We start from the raw sequence: 20,442 nt of genomic DNA, 5'->3' as shown, positions 1-20,442 counted from the left end.
TCCGAACCTCCGCAGAAATGTGCCTGAGCCGGAGTTTGTGTACGGTAAGGTGGCCAGTTCTGTGGTTAGTGTGATTAGCTGCCACCCCCTGAGGTCCGGGTTCGATTCCCGGCTGTGCCACGAAATTTGAAAACTGATACGAGGACTGGAACGGGGTCCACTCAGCCTCGCGATGTCAACTGAGTAGAGGTGGGTTCGATTCCCATCTCGGCCATCCTGGAAGTGGTTTTCCGTGGAATCCCCACTTCTCTTCCAGGCAAATGCCGGGATGGTACCTAACTTCAGGCCACGGCCGCTTCCTTCCCTCTTCCTTGTCTATCCCTTCCAATCTTCCCATCCCCCCGCAAGGCCCCTGTTCAGCATAGCAGGTGAGGCCACCTGAGCGAGGTACTGGTCATCCTCCCCAGCTGTATCCCCCGACCCAGAGTCTGAAGCTCCAGGACACAGCCCTTGAGGCGGTAGAGGTGGGATCCCTCGCTGAGTCCGAGGGAAAGCCAACCCTGGAGGGTAAGCAGATTAAGAAAGAAAAAAAAAGGTGGCCAGTTCCTTTCCGCTCCTCCAATTATCCCCACCCACAGCGCGTGGCAACCCGTCCAAATCTTAACCACGCCCAATGTTGCTTAACTTCGGAAATCTCACGGGATCCGGTGTTTCAACACGGCTACGGCCGTTGGCTAAGTATGTTAGTAAATTATACTTAAACGGGCACGATAATGAGCTTTTGGGCTTTCGTCGTGTCAAAAAAAACAAGGTGAAACTCTCTACGTTTCGCAGAGAACTTTGCTCCACGTCTTCAGAATAAAATCTCGACTGTTCACGAGGAAGTCTTCTACAATAATGAGGGTTTGAATTTAAAAATGCTTTACCATAGATCATAACAGACCAACCGAACGCGAAAGCACAATGTTGTTGATATAACAGTGTCCAGTTAGTGTTAACTGCTAATGTGAAACCTTTTTCACAGGAGGACGATGGAAGTTTGCCTTTGTGTACGGTGAAAACCATCTGCCTCTGACGAGGTACAGGAGAAAGGAGTTCATTATACGAAGTTGTCATCGTCAGAATTCATAAAAGACCGAGCTCGATAGCTGCGCAGTCGCTTAAGTGCGGCCAGTATGCAGTATTCGGGAGATAGTAGGTTCAAACCCCACTGTCGGCAGCCCTGAAGATGCTTTTCCGTGGTTTCCCATTTTCACACCTTAATTAAGGCCACGGCCGCTTCCTTCCGACTCCCAGACCTTTCCTGTCCCATCGTCGTCATAAGATCTATCTGTGTCGGTGCGACGTAAAACAACTTGTAAAAAAAATTCATAAAATGATAAAAACAGACGTACAACTTGCACTTGAGCAAGACAATATCTAAATTTGAGACTGCGTGCTGAATACTGCTGATTGTTTCGTGTGATTGATGGAGTATGATGGGTTGTGTGATTGTGGTAAGTAAGCTTGTTTCCACTTTCAACCGGGTCAGAAATGGAATGAATGAAGCCCCCATCCAGAGGCGAAGATAGGAACTGCGGTGGTTGCCGAAGCCTGTCGCATTCCTAATTATGATTAATGACTGACGGATGAAATTATAGTGCAATGTGTTGCTGGAATGAAAGATGGCAGGGAAAACCGGAGTACCCGAAGAAAAACCTGTCCCGGCTCCGCATTGTCCAGTACAAATCTTACATGGAGTGACCGGGATTCGAACCACGAAACCCAGCGGCGAGAGACCGGCGTGCTGCCACCTAAGCCACGGAGGCTTATATGCAAAACTAATATCTCGAGTTTTTCTGCCCGTCATCTATATATGTATATAAAAATAACATGTCCTGACTGACTGATTCATCATCGCCGAGCCAAAACTACTGGACATAAAGAAATGAAATTTTGAGGATACATTCATATTACAATGTAGTTGCTCACTATGGGAGGAATTTTGGATATTCCACCGCGAAGGTTGTGAAAAGGGGGGTTAATTTTTAAATTAGTATCTATATCTCAAAAACTTAACAGTTTAAAGACGTGAACACTGGTATTTGGAAACTCCTTTAAAAATAAGGAAACACGTATTTTTTGTTTTTGGAAAATCCTACTAAGGGGGTGTAAAAAAGTGACAAAAGGGTTAAATATCATTCATGAGGATACTTATATCTCAAGAACTGAAGATGTTACAGTCATGAAATTTGGTATTTGGAATCTCCTTTGAAAATAAAGAAACATTCATATTCTTGTTTTCGGAAAATCTACTTAGGTGGGGTTGGGGTGAAGAAAGGACTGATAAAGGGGTTGAATTCCTTTATTGGGATACTTATATCTCAAAAACTGAAGATTTTACAGACGTGGAAATAGGTATTTGGAATCTCCTTTAAAAATAAAAGATTTTTTTTCGACTTGGACTATTTCTCACATGTACAGTTCTGTGTCGCATAGTCACCTTAACCCCAAAAGACAATACCACAAACGTGGTTTACAAAGCGTTTATGGGGTAAATGAAACTCAATTTTTCGGTGAAATTTTATATTTTAGGGATTTTTAGATAATGTCTTAGTGCAGTACCGAGGAATGATTACAATGATCAAATTACAAAATCCACGCGAGCGAAGCCGCTGGTAACTGCTAGTCATTTGATAATATTCGAAATTAATTTGGGCAGGTTAACTTTAGAATTGCGCCTGTTGCTATTTCTTGACGGATGAAGTATTTCTGTATTAGTCTCTTGGTAGAGGGAAGAGTAAGACGCAGCTTACACTGAAGTGACCATCTAGCTGTGACAATACGGAAGCTGCTGAGTAATGACATTCGGGCACGACTAGTGCATCTGGCGGAGATGAACTCCTTTCTCCTGTACCTCGTCAGACGCATATGGTTTTCACCGTACACAAAGTTAAGGTTTCACATTAGCAGTTAACACTGACTGGACACTGTGTTATATCAGCAGCATTGTGCTTTCGCGACCTCCAAGTGCGATCGGTTCTTTGTATTGTAAAACATTTTAACGTTCTTGTCGCTTCATTTGAGCACAGAGGATCTGGAGAACATGATTTTTAGTATGGACTCAGTCTTGGGGAGAGTAAAGAAGGTAAAATGGTTAAACAGAAGTATTAATGGCGTATGGCCTTCGGAGAGGCCTGGTGCAGGTCTTTTTCTAGTAGACGGCCTATTAGGCGACCTGCATGTCTGAAGATCAGGGCCCTACCTAGGATGATTTCTAATGTTGAATACGCCACACACACCCAGCCCCCGAGCCATTGGAATTAACCAATTAAGGTTAAAATCCCCAACCCGGCCGGGAATCGAACCCGGGACCCTCTGAACCGAAGGCGAGTACGCTGATCATTCAGTCAACGAGTCGGACTAAACAGAAGTAATACAATATGATCGAGTGATCTGAGTAGATGCGAGAAATATGCGGTTGGTGATATAAATCTAAGAGGAGTAATGACCTATTGGTTTTAAGTCGCGCCTACACAGACAGGTCTTATAGTGACGATGGGCTCGGTCAGGGAAGAAAGAGACCGTAGCCTTGTTTATGGTACAGCACCAGCATTTTCCTGGTGTGAAAATGGGGAACCACGGAAAGCCATCCTCATAGTTGCTGACAGTGGGGTTCGAACCCACTATTTCCGGAATGCAAGCTGACAGCTACCTGACCTAAAGCACTAAACCAAGTCGCTTGGTATGAGAAAATGCTGCTTATTTAATAGAATAACTAGTAATAACAGACACAAGGAGTAGCTCAAACAAGGGGGGGGGGGGGGATGAGGGAAAATATTCTCCTCCTCAGATAAAGGCTTTTGTTGGGAGCGTGATAACGTAGGGAAGTGCAACACATACAAAAACTAGTTTTTCAGGAGGAAAATATGAGATTGAGAAAAACTGAAGGTAGGAAAGGAGGGCAAGATATGAATATGACAAACACATTAGAAGAGATATACAACAGGCTGCAATAGATATGACGAAATGGAAAGATTAACAGAGGATGTGCGTCAATCATTCCATGGATTGAGAACCCAAGACACAACAACATCAATAATAATAATAATAATAATAATAATAATAATAATAATAATAATAATAATGCCCGCCTCTGTGGTGTAGTGGTTAGTGTGATCAGTTGCCACACCCGGAGACCCGGATTCGATTCCCGGCTCTGCCACGAAATTTGAAAAGTATTACGAGGCCTGTAACGGGGTCCACTCAGCCTCGAGAGGTCAACTGAGTAGAGGTGGGTTCGATTCCCATCCTCGAAGCGAATTTGCGTGGTTCCCAACTTCTCCAGGCAAATGCCGGGATGGTACCTAACTTAAGGCCACGGCCGCTTCCTTCCCTTTTGCTTGTCTATTCCCTCCAATCTTCCCATCCCCCACAAGGGCCCTGTTCAGCATAGCAGGTGAGACCACCTGGGCGAGGTACTGGTCATACTCACCAGTTGTATCCCCCGACCCAAAGTCTCACAATCCAGGACACTGCCCTCGAGGGGGTAGGGTTGGGATCCCTCGTTGAGTTCGAGGGGAAAACCAACCCTGGAGGGAAAGCAGGTTAAGAGAGAAAGAAAGAAAGAAAGAAAGAAAGAAAGAAAGAAAGAAAAATAAGTCTCCCTTTGCCACTTTTTCCACGATCTGATGAGGTCGCGGGTGCCCTGCTGATGCCAACCCCATGTGAAGGGATTCACTATTACGTGTTTATGGTGATTGGTAGTGCGGTGTGTTGTGTTGTGTGCACAGCGTTCCATCTCAAATAACTCGTGAACCGTTAAGGGTGTCGGCATTCTGCTTTTACTGCCAAGGGGCTCATGATCAAACTTTCAATACCTTTCCAGGGATTTCGACATCTGTTGAGATAGCGATAGGGCCTACTAAATCTGCTTTTTAAACGTAACTACACCGTTTTCTACACTAACCTTAAATTCAGCAGTGTGATTATTTTGGCAATGGGACAAGTAGCTACTCCTCGAGGTAATGGAATGCATCCAAACGTACTTCATTTACCAGCCATGGGCCAACCTTTCGACTGACAGGAATCACAAACGAGGCGGCCAAAAGACGCGTTACGAGTGAAACATGAGCTGTTAACATACAAAGTTCATTCAGCTTCACCTGACAGCTAGGAATTCGCTCCAATATGTCAGTAAATATACTACGATAAATTGTATTGAAGCGAAGGCCTCTACGCTGACTATTAATCTAATGAGCCGAATAATCTATATACATAATAACATGTCCTGACTGACTGACTGACTCCTCATCGCCGAGCCAAAACTACTGAACATAAAGAAATGAAATTTTGGGGATTCATTCACATTAGAGCGTAGGTGCTCACTAAGGGAGGATTTCTGGATATTCCATCGCTAAGGGGGTCAAAGGGGGGTTAATTTTTTAATGAGTATATCCATATCTCAAAAACTTAAAAGTTTACAATTGAAAAAGTTGGTATTTGGTATCTCCTTTAAAACTAAAGTACCAGTATTTTTTTGTTTTCGGAAAATCCCTTATGGGCGATGAAAAAAGATGAAAAGAGGTAGAATAAATTTTATGAGGATACTTATATCTCCAGAACTGAAGATGTTACAGTCATGAAAATTGGTATTTGGAAACACGTATTTTTTATTTTGGAAAATCCAGTTAATCGGGGATGTGGTGGACAAGAGTGACAAATGGGGTGAATTTTTAAAATGACTATCTGCAGCACCTCTCATATGTTACAGACGTGAAAATTGGCAGTTGGAATCTCCTGTAAAAGTAAATTAACACATATAATTTGTTTTGGGAAAATCCACCTAAGAAGAAGTGAAAAAGGGGGGGTGGGATTTTTAAAATGAGCATATCTACAATATATCTCAAAAACTTAACAAATTACAGACGTGAAAATTGGTGTTTTTAATATCTTTTAAATATAAAGGAACATGTACTTTTTGGAAAAAACACTTAAAGACGTGAAAATTGGTTTTTTGAGACTCCTTTAAAAATAAAGAAATGCGTATTTTTATGTTTTCATAAAATCCACTTAAGGGCGTGAAAGAATTGAAATTTTTTGAATTCTTTGTATAAGAATACTTAAGTATTCTCCTTAAAAATAAAGAAACATGCATTTTTTGTTTTTGGAAATTCTAATTAATGGGGGGTGAACAGGAGTGACAAAGGGGGTGAATTTAAAAAATACTATATCTACAGTATATCTCAGAAATCTAAATTGTTACAGATGTGAAAATAGGTATTTAGAATCTGCTGTAAAAGTAAAGGAACATAGATAATTTATTTTGGGAATATCCAATTAAGGGGAACTGGATGAGTGGGTGAAATTTTAATAGGAGAATATCTACAGAACATCTCATAAACTTAACATGTTACAAACGTGAAAATTGGTATTTTCAATGTTTTAAAAATAAAGAAATATGTATTTTTTCGGAAAACTACTTGACGGGGGATAAAAGGGATTGAAAAGGGGGTTGAAGTTTTTATTGGGATAGTGATAACTCAAAACTGAAGGTTTTACAGAGGTGAAAATTGGTATTTGGAGTCTCCTTTTAAAAAATACATATTTCTTTTGTTTTCAGAAAATCCAGCTATGGGGGTGTGAAAGAATTGAAAATTAGTTGAATTCTTTGTATGAAGATACTTATAACTCAATACTAAATTTATTGCGAAAAATTTGTATTTGTAATCCCCTTTAAAACTATAGAAACACGTTTTTTTTCGGAAAATCGACTTCAACGGGGTGGGGTGAAAATAAGTAAAGAAGGAGTTGAATTCTGTTTATGAGGATACTTATATCTCAGAAGAAGTTGTTACAGACTTAAAAACTGGTATTTGGAATCTCCTTTAAAAATAAAGAAAAACGTATTTTTGTTTTCGTAAAACCCCCGTAAGGAGATGGAAAAAATTGAAAAAGCGGGTTAAGTATATGTCAAAAACTTAACAGGTTACAAACGTGAAACTTGGTATTTGGAAAGTCCTTTAAAAATACAGGAACATGTATTTTTTGTTTTCGGTAAAGGCATTTAATGGGGGGTTGAAAATAAGTGAAAATGAGTTGAATTGTTCTTTATGAGGATACTTATATCTCAAAACTGAAAATCTTACATACGTGAAAATTGGTATTTGGAATCTCCTTTAAAAATAAATAAACATATATTTATTGTTTTACTGAAATCCCTTTTTGGGGTTGGGGTGGGGAGGACTGATAGAGGGGTTGAATTACTTTTATGGGGATACTTATATCTCAAAAAACTGATGATGTTGCAGACGTGAAAATTACTAGCCTTCAGATCCAGGTATAAGTCCCTGACCTGGCCGGGAATCGAACCCGGAGTCTCCGAGTAAGATACGGGCAAGTTAACCTTAAGGGGGGACCTACACTTTTAAACATGGAAACATGGGGTTCCGCATCAATGGAAATGACTTGTAAAAGGAAACTTAATATGAGAAACACATTATTCCTTAATAATATACCTACATAGGCCTATTTGGAAGTCATATAAACCTATGCCATTATATATAATTAATTATTCAAAACGGCGGAGTATCATGGCCACTATTTTGCCATTTCTCTGATAATTTCCAAACACACGAATATTTCTCCATAGTTTTTTATTATTATTAATGTTATAGCTACAGCATGTACTAGAATCAGTGAATTCCATCAAGTATAAATATTTTTTTCATGAAGTTATTTTCAAGTAGTGAAATTTTTCATTAATTTTCATTTGAAAATATGTTTTTAACTTAACCAATGAAGCTAGCTCAAAAATTATATTATATCTTCTTCTTCTTCTTCTTCTCTATGAAATATAGATGCATGCAAAATTCCACCCTAATATCTTAAGAAATTTCGGAGTTACCATGGAAAAGGTTCTGAAAGCCAGAAGTTACAGGAAACGAGCAAGAAACAAGGGTTTGCTTGGGGTAGAAGGCTTCACCTTTTTGGTCGTAAGTATTGGAGATATTAACAAAAATTTTGCACTGTTATAAGGAAAAAGTTCAATTTTAAATGAAAAAAATAAATTGAAAAATCGCATTTTTGGTCGGTCAAAGGTGTTGGTCCCCCCTTAAGGCTACCACACACAGAAAGCTAAGATGAGCTACGCTAAGGTACGCTATGCTAAGTAATGCCAAGCTATGTTGTGCTATGTCGCGAATAGAAAGCTAAGCTAAACTACGAAGGCAGCCGTTTAAAGATGGCGCATTAATTGAAGAAGAGGCTTTTTGATTGGTCTCTGTGGTGGAACATGAAGAAAGAGACAGAAGCAGATAGAGGAGAATATTCTGTATATGTGAAACTGGAAGGAGATTAATTTATAGTGAATTCCATCATTTGATTCAAGCATTGCATGGCAATGATGAATTAAAAAGGCCGCTTCTTTCCCATTCCTAGGCCTTTCCTATTCCATCGTCGCAATAAGACCTATCCGTGTCGGAGCGACGTAAAACAAATAGGAAAAAATCAGGAACAGTTTCGTTAACTTCCCTCTATTACTGAGGGCGATATTAAGAAGAAACGAATATGAAGTACCCAAGTTATAGAATGTAGGGTAAAAATGTATGTAAAAGCAGTAAATGATACGTACAATCGATTTCCAGAGTTTAATCTATTTCTTGAAAACAGTTGTGTCTCATGGTTATATTCAATTTAATAGTTTGACAGAAAAGTATATTTTTACATCTCTTCAGTCAGTCTTTCTTTATTTCGGCTGCCTTCTATGATATGTAATTTACAAACACAGTTAAGCAATATAATAGCTGCTATATTGAAGTAGGCCTAATTCACGAAAGCTACGTACGTGAAATGAGTGTTTGCTAGATGGCGGGCGAAGAAGTGATCATGCGCATGCTCGAAGCCATCTACAGCTATGAAAATCGCCTCCTTGGTGATCTATAAAACTTAGCTTGGCATGGCTTAGGTTAGTGTAGCTTAGCACAGCAGTCTGTGTGTGCCTTTCTATGTACGATAACTTCATTGGAGAGATTTATTTCGTTGGGTTACGTAGAGGAAGCTTAGCTTAGCTTTCTGTGTGTGATGGCCTCTACAGTGCGGGGCCGGCAAGGAACTAGCTATGCTAACCATGTGCCTTGCTACTCACCAAAATACGAACTTGCCTTTCCTGAAACCATTCTGAACATTCTGCCTGTCTGCAAGTAGTTACAGAAGCTTCTAGCGCCCAGTTACCATGAATACGCACATTGTTTTCAAAATATGGACTGTTCCCCCTCTGGAAACTAAGTTCACGGTTACACAGTCTGCATTTGTCCTTCAAGAAATTCCTTTGTTACATTTACACATTCTGCTGATAATAATGCTGGCTGAGGCGGTAACGGCGTGCTCGTTTCACCCGGAAGGATGTGGGTTCGATTCCCCGTCAGGAAGTCGAAAAATTAAAGAAATGAGATTTCCACTTCCGGAGGTGCACATGGCCCTGATGTTCACTCAGCCTACACCAAAAATGAGTACGAGGTTCATTCCTGGGGGCAAAGGCGGCCGCGCATAGAGCTAACCACTCTACCACATCACGTGCCTTTACCATCCACCCCTCCAAAGGCTTTCATCACCGGTACGGAGATGACTTTGCTTTGCTGATAATAATGAATTCTCTACTGATCCTATCAAATAATCAATTACATTTTTTTCATTCAGGTTCCCCTTTAGTTCTATTTCGAGCTTCTAGCATTCGAAGTAAAGAGGATGGAATGTTAATTTAATTAATTGTAAAGCAGAAGCCGATACACGGTATTTTACACTTTTTTCTTTTAGAATATTTTTTCTTTGTAACCCTTTTGGAACTTGTTCTTCACCAGGTTTGTGGTGTATCTGTCTTGGAGAAAGTGTTTTTCATTGTTTACTTTGTGCAGAACCTCAGCTACAAGTCCCACTGGACAACGGCACGTGCTTCTATCACTTCGTTCACCATCAATCTAAGAAAAATAACTGAATACGCAGATTAGGACAAATACTGATCGGAGAAATAAACAAGTATGATACACTGGGAAATCGAAAGGACTTAACCTCAAGTGATAAAGAAACAGACGGTTCCCATATCATTTGCGCAGTTAGTAAATAACACTTGTCACGTGGTTTACATGGCCACCAATATAAAGACTTTCCCCTTTTGAAATTGCACTTTCTGACAAAATCCTGCTCTTTATAGGCAGAAAACCGCAAGTAGTTTCTATATCACACATGGCTGCCGCTTAACACACTCCTCCATGTTATAACGAATCAAGCAAGGCACGCAGTGGTGCCACCAGTGCGATTTCCTGATGCGCGCACGGTGCCTAGTCACAAGCCAATAATAACAGGATAAATTAGATTAGATTAGATCAACATTTTTAGATTAGTTAACATTGGGTTTAATGAATTTAGGCTAGATAAGATTAAAGTTTTAGATTAGTCAAGATTAGATTTAATGACGTTAGGCTAGATTAAAGTTTTAGATTAGTCAAGATTAGATTTAATTATGTTAGGCTAGTAATTAAGGCCCGGATATTTATGACAAAGAATATTAAAAATGCACTTAAAATGTTAAAAATGACTTCATTAAATGATCTAAAGTAAAGAAAATGCATTATGAAATGTAAAAAAATATCGTTTAAAAATAAACATGTAAAAATCCTTCTGAAAATTATAGATTAGACACAAGCTTACAAAGTGCATAATACAGGCCTTTTATTAGGCGGCCGCTCGAAGTCAAAGAAACACAATACAACGAATAATCATTGATAAAGGAATCGTTTGAAAAGAACTTGAAATAATGAAAGACGATTTGTGAAATTAGGATCTACAAAAACATTTGAACACTTAACTTATAAGGGGATTTTTTTGCTAGGGGCTTTACGTCGCATCGACATAGATAGGTCTTATGGCGACGATGGGATAGGAAAGGCCTAGGAGTTGGAAGGAAGCGGCCGTGGCCTTAATTAAGGAACAGCCCCAGCATTTGCCTGGTGTGAAAAAGGGAAACCACGGAAAACCATTTTCAGGACTGCCGATAGTGGGATTCGAACTTACTATAAGGGGATTTTAATCGCATCTGATTAATTATTCTGCCTTCTAGGTCGGGGACTGGGCGTTTGTGTTAGTCGCGACAATTTCCTCTTCATATTCAGACAACATACTACATTACCAACCGCCACAGAAACAAGCAATAATGATTACATCCCTCCAAATAGGTTTGGCGTCAGGAAGGGCATCCGACCGTAAAACGGGGCCAAATCCACATACGTGTGACACAGTTCACACCCGCGACCCTACAAGTGTGGGAAAAGCGGTAGTAGTAGTAGTAGTAGTAGTAGTAGTAGTAGTAGTAGTAGTAGAAGACATGCTTGTGGCGAACGTTAAGGTTTTTTAAAATCCCCTTCACAAATCAAAGCAGAAGCTCTCGACATCTCCGTATGCACAACACGACAATGTCAGAGCTACAACATCAACTAAAAATTAGTATTTCTTTTACGTTTTAGCGTGTCGTACGGTGTTTGCATCTGGAAATTCCCGCAATTATAATTTGCGTTCACCGTATTCACTTCAATGAGATGTGATAGATTTCTTCTCCTTGTTGAGTGTAACGTAAAGCAAATAACAAAAATTAAAAAAATGTACAGCTGGTTGCCCTTCTGACGTGAAGGGATGCATTCACCTATCACATGCTTCAGTGGTAGTTGGTAATGTGTTGTGTGCATATGCAGAGTTGTATATGAAACAAACGCCCGATCTTCGAGCCAGGGCAATTAACTGGACGCGGGGAAATTCCTCATCCCGACCGGAAATCGAATCCAGGACCCAACGAACCTAAGGCCACCACGCTGACCATTCAGCTAAGGAAACGGATAATAATAATAATAATAATAATAATAATAATAATAATACATACATGCATCTTCATTATAGACTGTTATGCCTTTCAGCGTTCAGTCTGCAAGCCTCTGTGGATTTACTAAACGTCGCCACAATCATCTCTTTGTAACTAGCTCTGTAGTCTCGTTTAGTTGTATACCTCTTATCTTTAAATCGTTAGAAACTGAGTCTAACCATCGTCGTCTTGGTCTCCCCCTACCGGGTGAGTTGGCCATGCAGTTAGGGACGCGCAGCTGTCAACTTGCATCCGGGAGATAGTGGGTTCGAACCCCACTGGCGGCAGCCTTGAAGATGGTTTTCCATGTTTTCCCGGTACCTTAAATAAGGGCATGGCCGCTTCCTTCCCATTCCTAAGCCTTTCCTCCCCCATCGTCGCCATAAGACCTATCTGCGTCGGTGCAACGTAAGGCAAATAGCAAAAAAAAAAAGGTCTCCCTCTATTTCTCTTACCTTCCATGATAGAGTCCATTATACTCCTAGGTAACCTATCCTCCTCCATTCACCTCACATGACAGCACTAACGAAGCCGATTTACGCGCACAGGTTCATCAGTTGAGTTCACTCCTAACTTAGCCTTTATCTCATTCCGAGTACTCTCCTGCCACTGTTCCCACCTGTTAGTAAGAGCGATTATTCTCGCTCCTTTTATGTCCTTTAAATCTAACTAATGAATAAAATATCCTGAGTTCACTCACTTTTCAGTCCCGTGAATCGAAGTTGGTCTGAAAACAAACCGACATAAAGATGGTTTCGTCCGTGAGCTGACTTCCTTTTTACAGAATACTGTTGATCGAAACTGAACTCACTGCATTAGCTCTGCTGCACCTTAAGATACTACCATCCACATGATCTACCTGTTCCAGCTTTGCATTCCCACACGACATTTTAATCTCTTCGGTTTCTTACCTACTGACATCGCTTTAGTCTTAACCAAACCCCATGGCACTACAGCCCATGAAGGGCTTTGGCCTACCAAGCGACCGCTGCTCAGCCCGAAGGCCTGCAGATTACGAGGTGTCGTGTGGTCAGCACGACGAGTCCTCGCTTTAGTCTTGGAAAGGCTAATTTTCATGCCATAATCATTATCATTGCACCTATTTTCAAGTTCCAAGATATTAGACTGCAGGCTTTCAGCACAATCTGTCATTAGGACTAAGTGTTCGTCATAGGCAAAGCTGCTTATTACATTCCCAGCTAACTGAGTCCCTCCCTGTCACTTTATACCTTTCAGTAGAATATATGATCCACATAAACTATGGGCAAAAAACTCACCACAGCCTAACTGTCAACATAAATGCCTTTGAATGCTTTTAATCATCTAACCCTAATCCCCCAGTATTGCTAACATATTTTCCTCCGTAGTCTGTCACGTGCCTTCTTTAGATATAAGAAACATAAATTTAACTGTCTATTCCTCCCATAGCAATTTCCATTTACCTGGTGCATACTGAAAATCTGATCCTGACAGCCCCTCTGTGGTCTGAAACCACACTGGCTTTCATCCAACTTATTCTCAACGACCATCTTCCCTTCCAAATGCCAGTGAACACCTTCCCTCGTATACTGATCAATGAAATACCTCGTTAGTTGTTGCAAGCATTCCTGTTTTCTTGATTACAGATAGGTGCAATTACTGCTTTCATCCAATCAGAAGGTATCTTACTGTCATTCCATGCTAATCTTATTACTCTACGAAACCATTTTATCCCTGTCTTCGCACTATATTTCACCATTTCGGTCTAATTTCATCTATTCCTGCTGCTTTATGAGAATGGAGTTTATTTACCATTCTTTCCACTTCATCAAGCGTGATTTCACCAACAACATTATCCTCCTCCTCGTGAACTCTGGTGTTCGTTACATCACCAGAAAAATTTCCTTTCACACTGAAAAGATTTTCAAAATATACCTTCCGCCCAAAACACTGCTCAGTTCCTTTTCCCTCCCTTTCTAAGATTCTTTATTGCTGCCCAGAAAGGTTTTCCCCCCGCTTGATCTAGCCTTTCCAGTTCATTACCGAAATCTTCCCGCGACTTCCTGAATTCAACAATTATACATTTCGCTCTGTTTCTTTCATCTACACACAATTTCCTGTCCGAATCAGTCCTTATTTCGAGCCGTTTCTGATAAGCCTCCTTTTTACGTTTACAAGCCGCTCTCACTTCATCATTCCACCAAGATGTTCGCTTTTTCCCATCTTTACACACAGTTGTTTCTAGGCATTCCCTTGCTGTTTCTACTACAGCATCCCTATATGCCACCCATTCTGTTTTTATTTCCTGAACTTGTTTACTGTCAATTGTCTGGAATTTTTCACATATCATATCCATGTACTTATAATTTCCTCGTCCTGGAGGTTTTCTACTCCTACTCGTATGTAGACAGATTTCACTTTCCTTACAATAATAATAATAATAATAATAATAATAATAATAATAATAATAATAATAATAATAATAATAATAATAACCTACGCAACTTACCTCTTTTGACGAAGTCGTGAGCCGTCACCTTGCCAATGCCCGTGTTGCTGCCTGTAACGATAGCTGTCTTGCCATCGAGGCGAGCTGTGCTCATGCATTTCCCATTGAAGAGTCCCATAGCCTGCAACAAACCAAGGAAGCAGATAAGTGATAAAAATTCTCGTTAATTGTAAACGTGAAGTTGTATTTTTGTTCCTCATTTTCACACCAGGAAAATGCTGAGTGTGTACCTTAATTAAGGCCACGGCCGCTTCCTTTCTACTCCTAACCCTTTCCGCACACATCGTCGCATTAAGACCTATCTGTGTCTGTGCGACGTAAAGTAAATTGTACAACAACCGAAACGTTTTGTTTCTTCTTAGTATTTCTTGGCATTACCTACGTGGTTTCTGCACGAGGCTATTTTGATTGACCGAGAAAGATGGTGGTGCAGTTAGGGTCACGTAGCTGTGAGCTTCCATTCGGGAGATGGTGGGTTAAAATCCTACCGTCGACAGCTTTGAAGATGGTTTTCCATGGTTTCCCATTTTCACAACAAGCAAATGCCGGGTGTGTTAATTAGATGATCGGCCGCACTACCTTCCTAATCCTACCCCTTTCCCATCATTGCATCGTCCGACTCGTTGGTTGAATGGTCAGCGTACTGGCCTTCGGTTCAGAGGGTTCCGGGTTCGATTCCCGGCCGGGTCGGGGATTTTAACCTTCATTGGTTAATTCCAATGGCTCGGGGGCTGGGTGTTTGTGCTGTCCCCAACATCCCTGCAACTCACACACCACACATAACACAATCCTCCACCACAATCACACGCAGTTACCTACACTCGGCAGATGCCGCCCACCCTCATCGGAGGGTCTGCCTTACAAGGGCTGCACTCGGCTAGAAATAGCCACACGAAATAATAATAATAATAATAATAATAATAATAATAATAATAATAATAATAATAATAATAATAATAATAATAATAATAATAATAACCTACGCAACTTACCTCTTTTGACGAAGTCGTGAGCCGTCACCTTGCCAATGCCCGTGTTGCTGCCTGTAACGATAGCTGTCTTGCCGTCGAGTGTTAGTGCGAAAATAAATCACTAGCAAAAAAAATACAACATTATGATTGTTTTAACTTACAATTTAGCAACGGTACAGACGCAGCCAAGCTTAGCACAAGAACAAAGGTGAACTTTAATTTCAACAAGGGAACGCTATCGATGATAATAATAATAATAATAATAATAATAATAATAATAATAATAATAATAATAATAATAATAATAATAATAATGACGTGTGGCCTCCGCAGACGCCTGGTGCAGGTCTTTCGAGTTGACACCAGTAGGTACCCTGCGCATCTATGCGGATGAGACCCTACCTAGGATGAGTTCTGTAGCCATATGCCAAAAGCTGTCATGGTGAAAATGGTGTTTATCATGGTATGATTTCAGCCCACCTGGTGGCCATGATCGTTAAGGCGTTGGAGTCTAAACGGTCTGACACCGTGGTTAGCCGGTTCGAGTCCCGTTGGTCGAAAAAATGTTCACCATCTGTATGTTGGCTGGTAGGGTAGGGGAAAAAGCCTGGGTTAAATTCCAAACCTCTCCGCAGTGCTCATATGGGGTGAGGGCACATGACGTGATTCCTCCGTCGGATGGAAACGTTAAGCCTTGAGCAGACCCCTGGGTGCTATTCGACAGGTGTAGGCTATGTTCCGGTACCGGGTTTCACCCTCTCCCTTCCTACTATCATAATTATATCACGTCGTTCATTTCATCTCATTAACTCCTCTTACGTGGTTGACGTCAGAAAGGGCATCCGGTCATGAAAATCCGCCACGACAGATTCATCTCACCTCATACCCGACCCCGTAGAGAAACGGGATTATGATATGACTTCACACTCAGGTGTTCTTTCAACTGGCGAATAATGATATTGCACCCTATACCGGCAGAGCTGCGGTGGCTGGTAGTGGGTCCTGCCTCAGCTTCAAATAAAATACCGCAAGTGGAGATTTTCTCTGCAGGAGCGGTCAGTTCAAGGTCGTCATAGAGTGCAATTATAGTGATTACCAAAGTGAAGGCTAAACTATACTACTAAATAAATAAGACTCCGACACAGACTGATATTTAAAATTTAAGAAATTTTATTAATTAAATGGAACATCACCTCACCCAAAAACAAAATAAAAGAAAGTAGAATAAATTGGATATATAAGTAACAGTATGGCTAAGTAAAAAAATCATGGAAATTTAATTGAATTGTTCCAACATTAAAACTTCCCAGAGAGTAATGAAAAGTCATTAACAAAAAATTTAATTGTGCTAATTAGTTTCCAAGACATGGATTCATGTACACTGATTTTACAGCAACATGGCGATTACTACTTATCTGACATGACTTACAAGCAAACAAAGTTCAAAAATATTGATACAATAAAAAATAATGTGTCACTGACAATAGCAGTAAATTAGCCACTGAAAAAAACCATGACCTGTTACAATGTGGGTCCTAAAACCTTAATAGCTCAGAACATTGATAGAATGACAGAGTCATTGCTTCCTTTATGATAACTTTTCCATGCAATTTAAATTATTCAAACATCTCTTCTAAATAAACATTAGGAGCCTTGTTCAGTAAAAAGTATTTGTTGTGGTCGTTGCGAGAGTGACACCAATAAATCTAAGACGTTGTTTACCGTGTTTTACGCGAGCCGCCTACTTTCCTGCATTAAATGACATGCTGTGAGTAACTCTTCCACTCAAAAAATAGAAAGTAAACTATACTCCACAGCAGTCACAGTGAAATATCATCTACACTAATTGAAACAATAAAAATATAGCTGAAATTAAAGACATCCTACCTCTAACTCTACTCTATCTACACGCAGTTTATTCACCCACATGACTGTACAAGAAACTAGTACCGGATTGTGTAAATGTATAATTCTACGAAGCTCGTTAATTTCAGTTTCCATGGATTGCAAATCACTGAAATTAGAGCTTGCCACAAGTGTTGCTTCATGGCTTAATTAATTTAATTTCGTGTGCCTATTTCTAGCCGGGTGCAGCCCTTGTAAGGCAGACCCTCCGATGAGGGTGGGCGGCATCTGCCATGTGTAGGTAACTGCGTGTTATTGTGGTGGAGGATAGTGTTATGTGTGGTGTGTGAGTTGCAGGGATGTTGGGGACAGCACAAACACCCAGCCCCCGAGCGATTGGAATTAACCAATGAAGGTTAAATTCCCCGACCCTGCCGGGAATCGAACCCGGGACCCTCTGAACCGAAGGCCAGTACGCTGACCATTCAGCCAACGAGTCGGACACTTCATGGCTATTTCTCAGGGTTAACAGTAATAAAATAAATAACGTTACCAATCAGAGATCAGATAAATTTACTAGCGACATGACAAAAATGTAAACAGGCGCTGTCAACAAAAACTCAACTGATAAACTCACAAGCAGTGTCTTGATTAAAAAATCCTATTTCCAATATTCTGGTAACTCAACTGGGTGTTCGGGATAACTCGACAATATTACCGTGAATAATCTTAGGTGTGTAATTACATTAACTTGCGATGCTGCGTCACACTAGTTTTCTTAATCTGTCCTACGGTCCTAATATTTATCTGTGAGCACTCGCTTGACACTATTTCCCTCAGCTTTTCAGCTGGCATACGAATTCATTTGTCCTCACATATAATTATATTGTTTCCATCGGCTCAACCACCGGTATTTTATTCTCATCAGATCCTCGGCTGGCATTCAGTTCTCATCAGCTCACGCGCTGGCATTTAAATTCTTCCTTGTCCTCTCATATTTCCGTTGAAAAGACTTCCTTATAACACTCAATGAATCTACTGATCTGGACCTCTTTCATACTCAATAAACCTCGTCACTCAAAATCGCACTTTAAGCACATTAAATAACTCATTTTGTAACGGTTACAACTGCCCAACTGGTTATCACGGATATTTTCTTAAATAAAAGCGCATATGAATAATCATCAATATTACCATGGCTATATCAGTGATCCAATTTATCATAACTAACACTTAGCTACAGTTGCCTGTCTACACCGCTTAAACGATATCTAGGAAACACAGTAAAAAAGACAAAAAAAGGTTCATATATGGCATTTTTTGCTAGTTGCTTTACGTCGCACCAACACAGATATGTCTTATGGCGACTATGGGACAGGAAAGGGCTAGGACTGGGAAGGAAGCGGCCGTGGCCTTAATTAAGGTACAACCTCAGCATTTGCCTGGTGTGAAAATGGGGAACCACGGAAAACCATCTTTAGGGCTGCCGACAGTGGGGTTCGAACCCACTATCTCCCGAATACTGGATACTGGCCGCACTTAAGCGACTGCAGCTACGTATATGACATTAAAAATATTACTGTTCTTTTCCATGACGCGACTCGCCTGGTTAATTTCTACATCAAATTTACCATGAAATGAAAATCAAACGTTAATCAACACTACACTCATGTAAAAAAAAACTACGGCACCTAATTTTAGACTTAAGTGCAGGCCCTTACATTAACATCCAAATGAGTAATAATAATAATAATAATAATAATAATAATAATAATAATAATAATAATAATAATAATAATAATAATAATAATAATAATAATAATAATAACAATAACAATAGTATTTGCTTTACGTCACAATGACTACTTTTACGGTTTTCGGAGACGTCGAGGTGCCGGAATGTAGTCCTGCAGGAGTTCTTTTACGTGCCAGTAAATCTACCGACAAGAGAATGACGTATTTGAGCACCTTCAAATACCACCGGACTGAGCCAGGATCGAACCTGCCAAGTTGGGGTCAAAAGGCCAGCGCCTCAAGCGTCTGAGACACTCAGCCCGGCGAATCCCACCACTAAGTCAGTGTCCTGGAGCTTCAAACTCTGGGTCGGGGATACAACTTGGGATGATGACCAGTACCTTGCCTAGGCGGCCCCACCTGCTATGCTGAACAGGCTCCTTGCGGGGGAATGGCAAGATTGGGAGGGATAGGCAAGGAAGAGGGAAGGAAGCGGCCGTGGCCTTAAGTTAGGTACCATCCCGGCATTTGCCTGGAGGAGAAGGGGGAACCACGGAAAACCACTTCCAGGATGGCTGAAGTGGGAATCGAACCCAATTCTACTAAATTGACCTCCCGAGGCTGAGTGGACCCCGTTCCAGCTCTCGTACCACTTTTCAAATTTCGTGGCAGAGCCGGGAATCGAACCCGGGCCTCTGGGGGTGGCAGCTAATCATACCAACCACTACACCACAGAGGCGGACGTCAAAGTCTTCAGTTAAGGTTTACAGTGTTCATTTAACTTCCTTACGTTACATAACACGTTGCATAACCTATTAATTCGATCGTATTACGGGTACCTGTGTTATTTTAAGGGGGAGTGAATCACATGTTTGCGAATGGTCCTTTGTATTTGGCGCGGAATTGTGCATAGTAGGTTTTTTTCCTTTCTAGATCCTCGGATCAATTTACTGTATAGTGGTGACACACAGGTAGCGGAGAGCGTTATTGGCCATATGGAGAAATTTCAAGTTATTTAATGTTCATAAAACTAAATTATAAGGATCTTTTGGTTATATGCGTTATTTGCGTTGCCTATCCCCGAAAAAATAACGGACTGGTGAACCACCCACTATTATACAGGGTTATTCACCTAAGATGTTACACGGAAATAACTTCTAAACCATTAAAGATATCAGCATTCTGTTTTCATATTCATAAATGGTACGCAGAGTCTTGTAAAATAACGTGCTACTTAGTTTCATGGGGTGATTAACAACCGAGATATTGATACCGCCGGGCTGAGTGGCTCAGACGGTTAAGGCGCTGGTGCTCAAATACGTCAGCCTCGTGTCGGTAGATTTACTGGCACGTAAAAGAACTCCTGCGGGACTAAATTCCGGCACCTCGGCGTCTCCGAAAACCGTAAAAGAGTAGTTAGTGGGACGTAAAACAAATAGCATTATGATATTGATACTAACTCCATATTTTTAAATGGAACGGGACAAATTCATACAGCTGATTTAAAAGTTCATCTGCTTATAAGTTCAAATATGTAAGTATTTTCAAAATCGGACAATTACTTTTTGAGATATAAGTAA

General features: G+C 40.6%; 1 protein-coding gene across 5 annotated transcripts in view; it reads right to left on the bottom strand.

Moving 5' to 3' along the window:
- Positions 1-20,442, bottom strand: part of LOC136864755 (retinol dehydrogenase 11) — a 391,683-nt gene that overhangs the window by 124,750 nt on the left and 246,491 nt on the right. For all 5 annotated transcript variants that reach the window (XM_068226403.1, XM_067142114.2, XM_068226404.1 and 2 more), the window contains exon 2: positions 14,313-14,433. In XM_068226403.1, coding sequence (XP_068082504.1) covers positions 14,313-14,430 — 118 coding nt within the window. In that variant the 5' untranslated portion in view covers positions 14,431-14,433. The remainder of the gene's footprint in view (positions 1-14,312; positions 14,434-20,442) is intronic.

This window comes from Anabrus simplex, chromosome 2, assembly GCF_040414725.1.
Source record: "Anabrus simplex isolate iqAnaSimp1 chromosome 2, ASM4041472v1, whole genome shotgun sequence".
Classification (NCBI taxonomy): domain Eukaryota; kingdom Metazoa; phylum Arthropoda; class Insecta; order Orthoptera; family Tettigoniidae; genus Anabrus; species Anabrus simplex.
The sequence above is the reverse complement of the archived record's forward strand: the minus strand, read 5'-3'. Positions and strand labels throughout refer to the sequence as shown.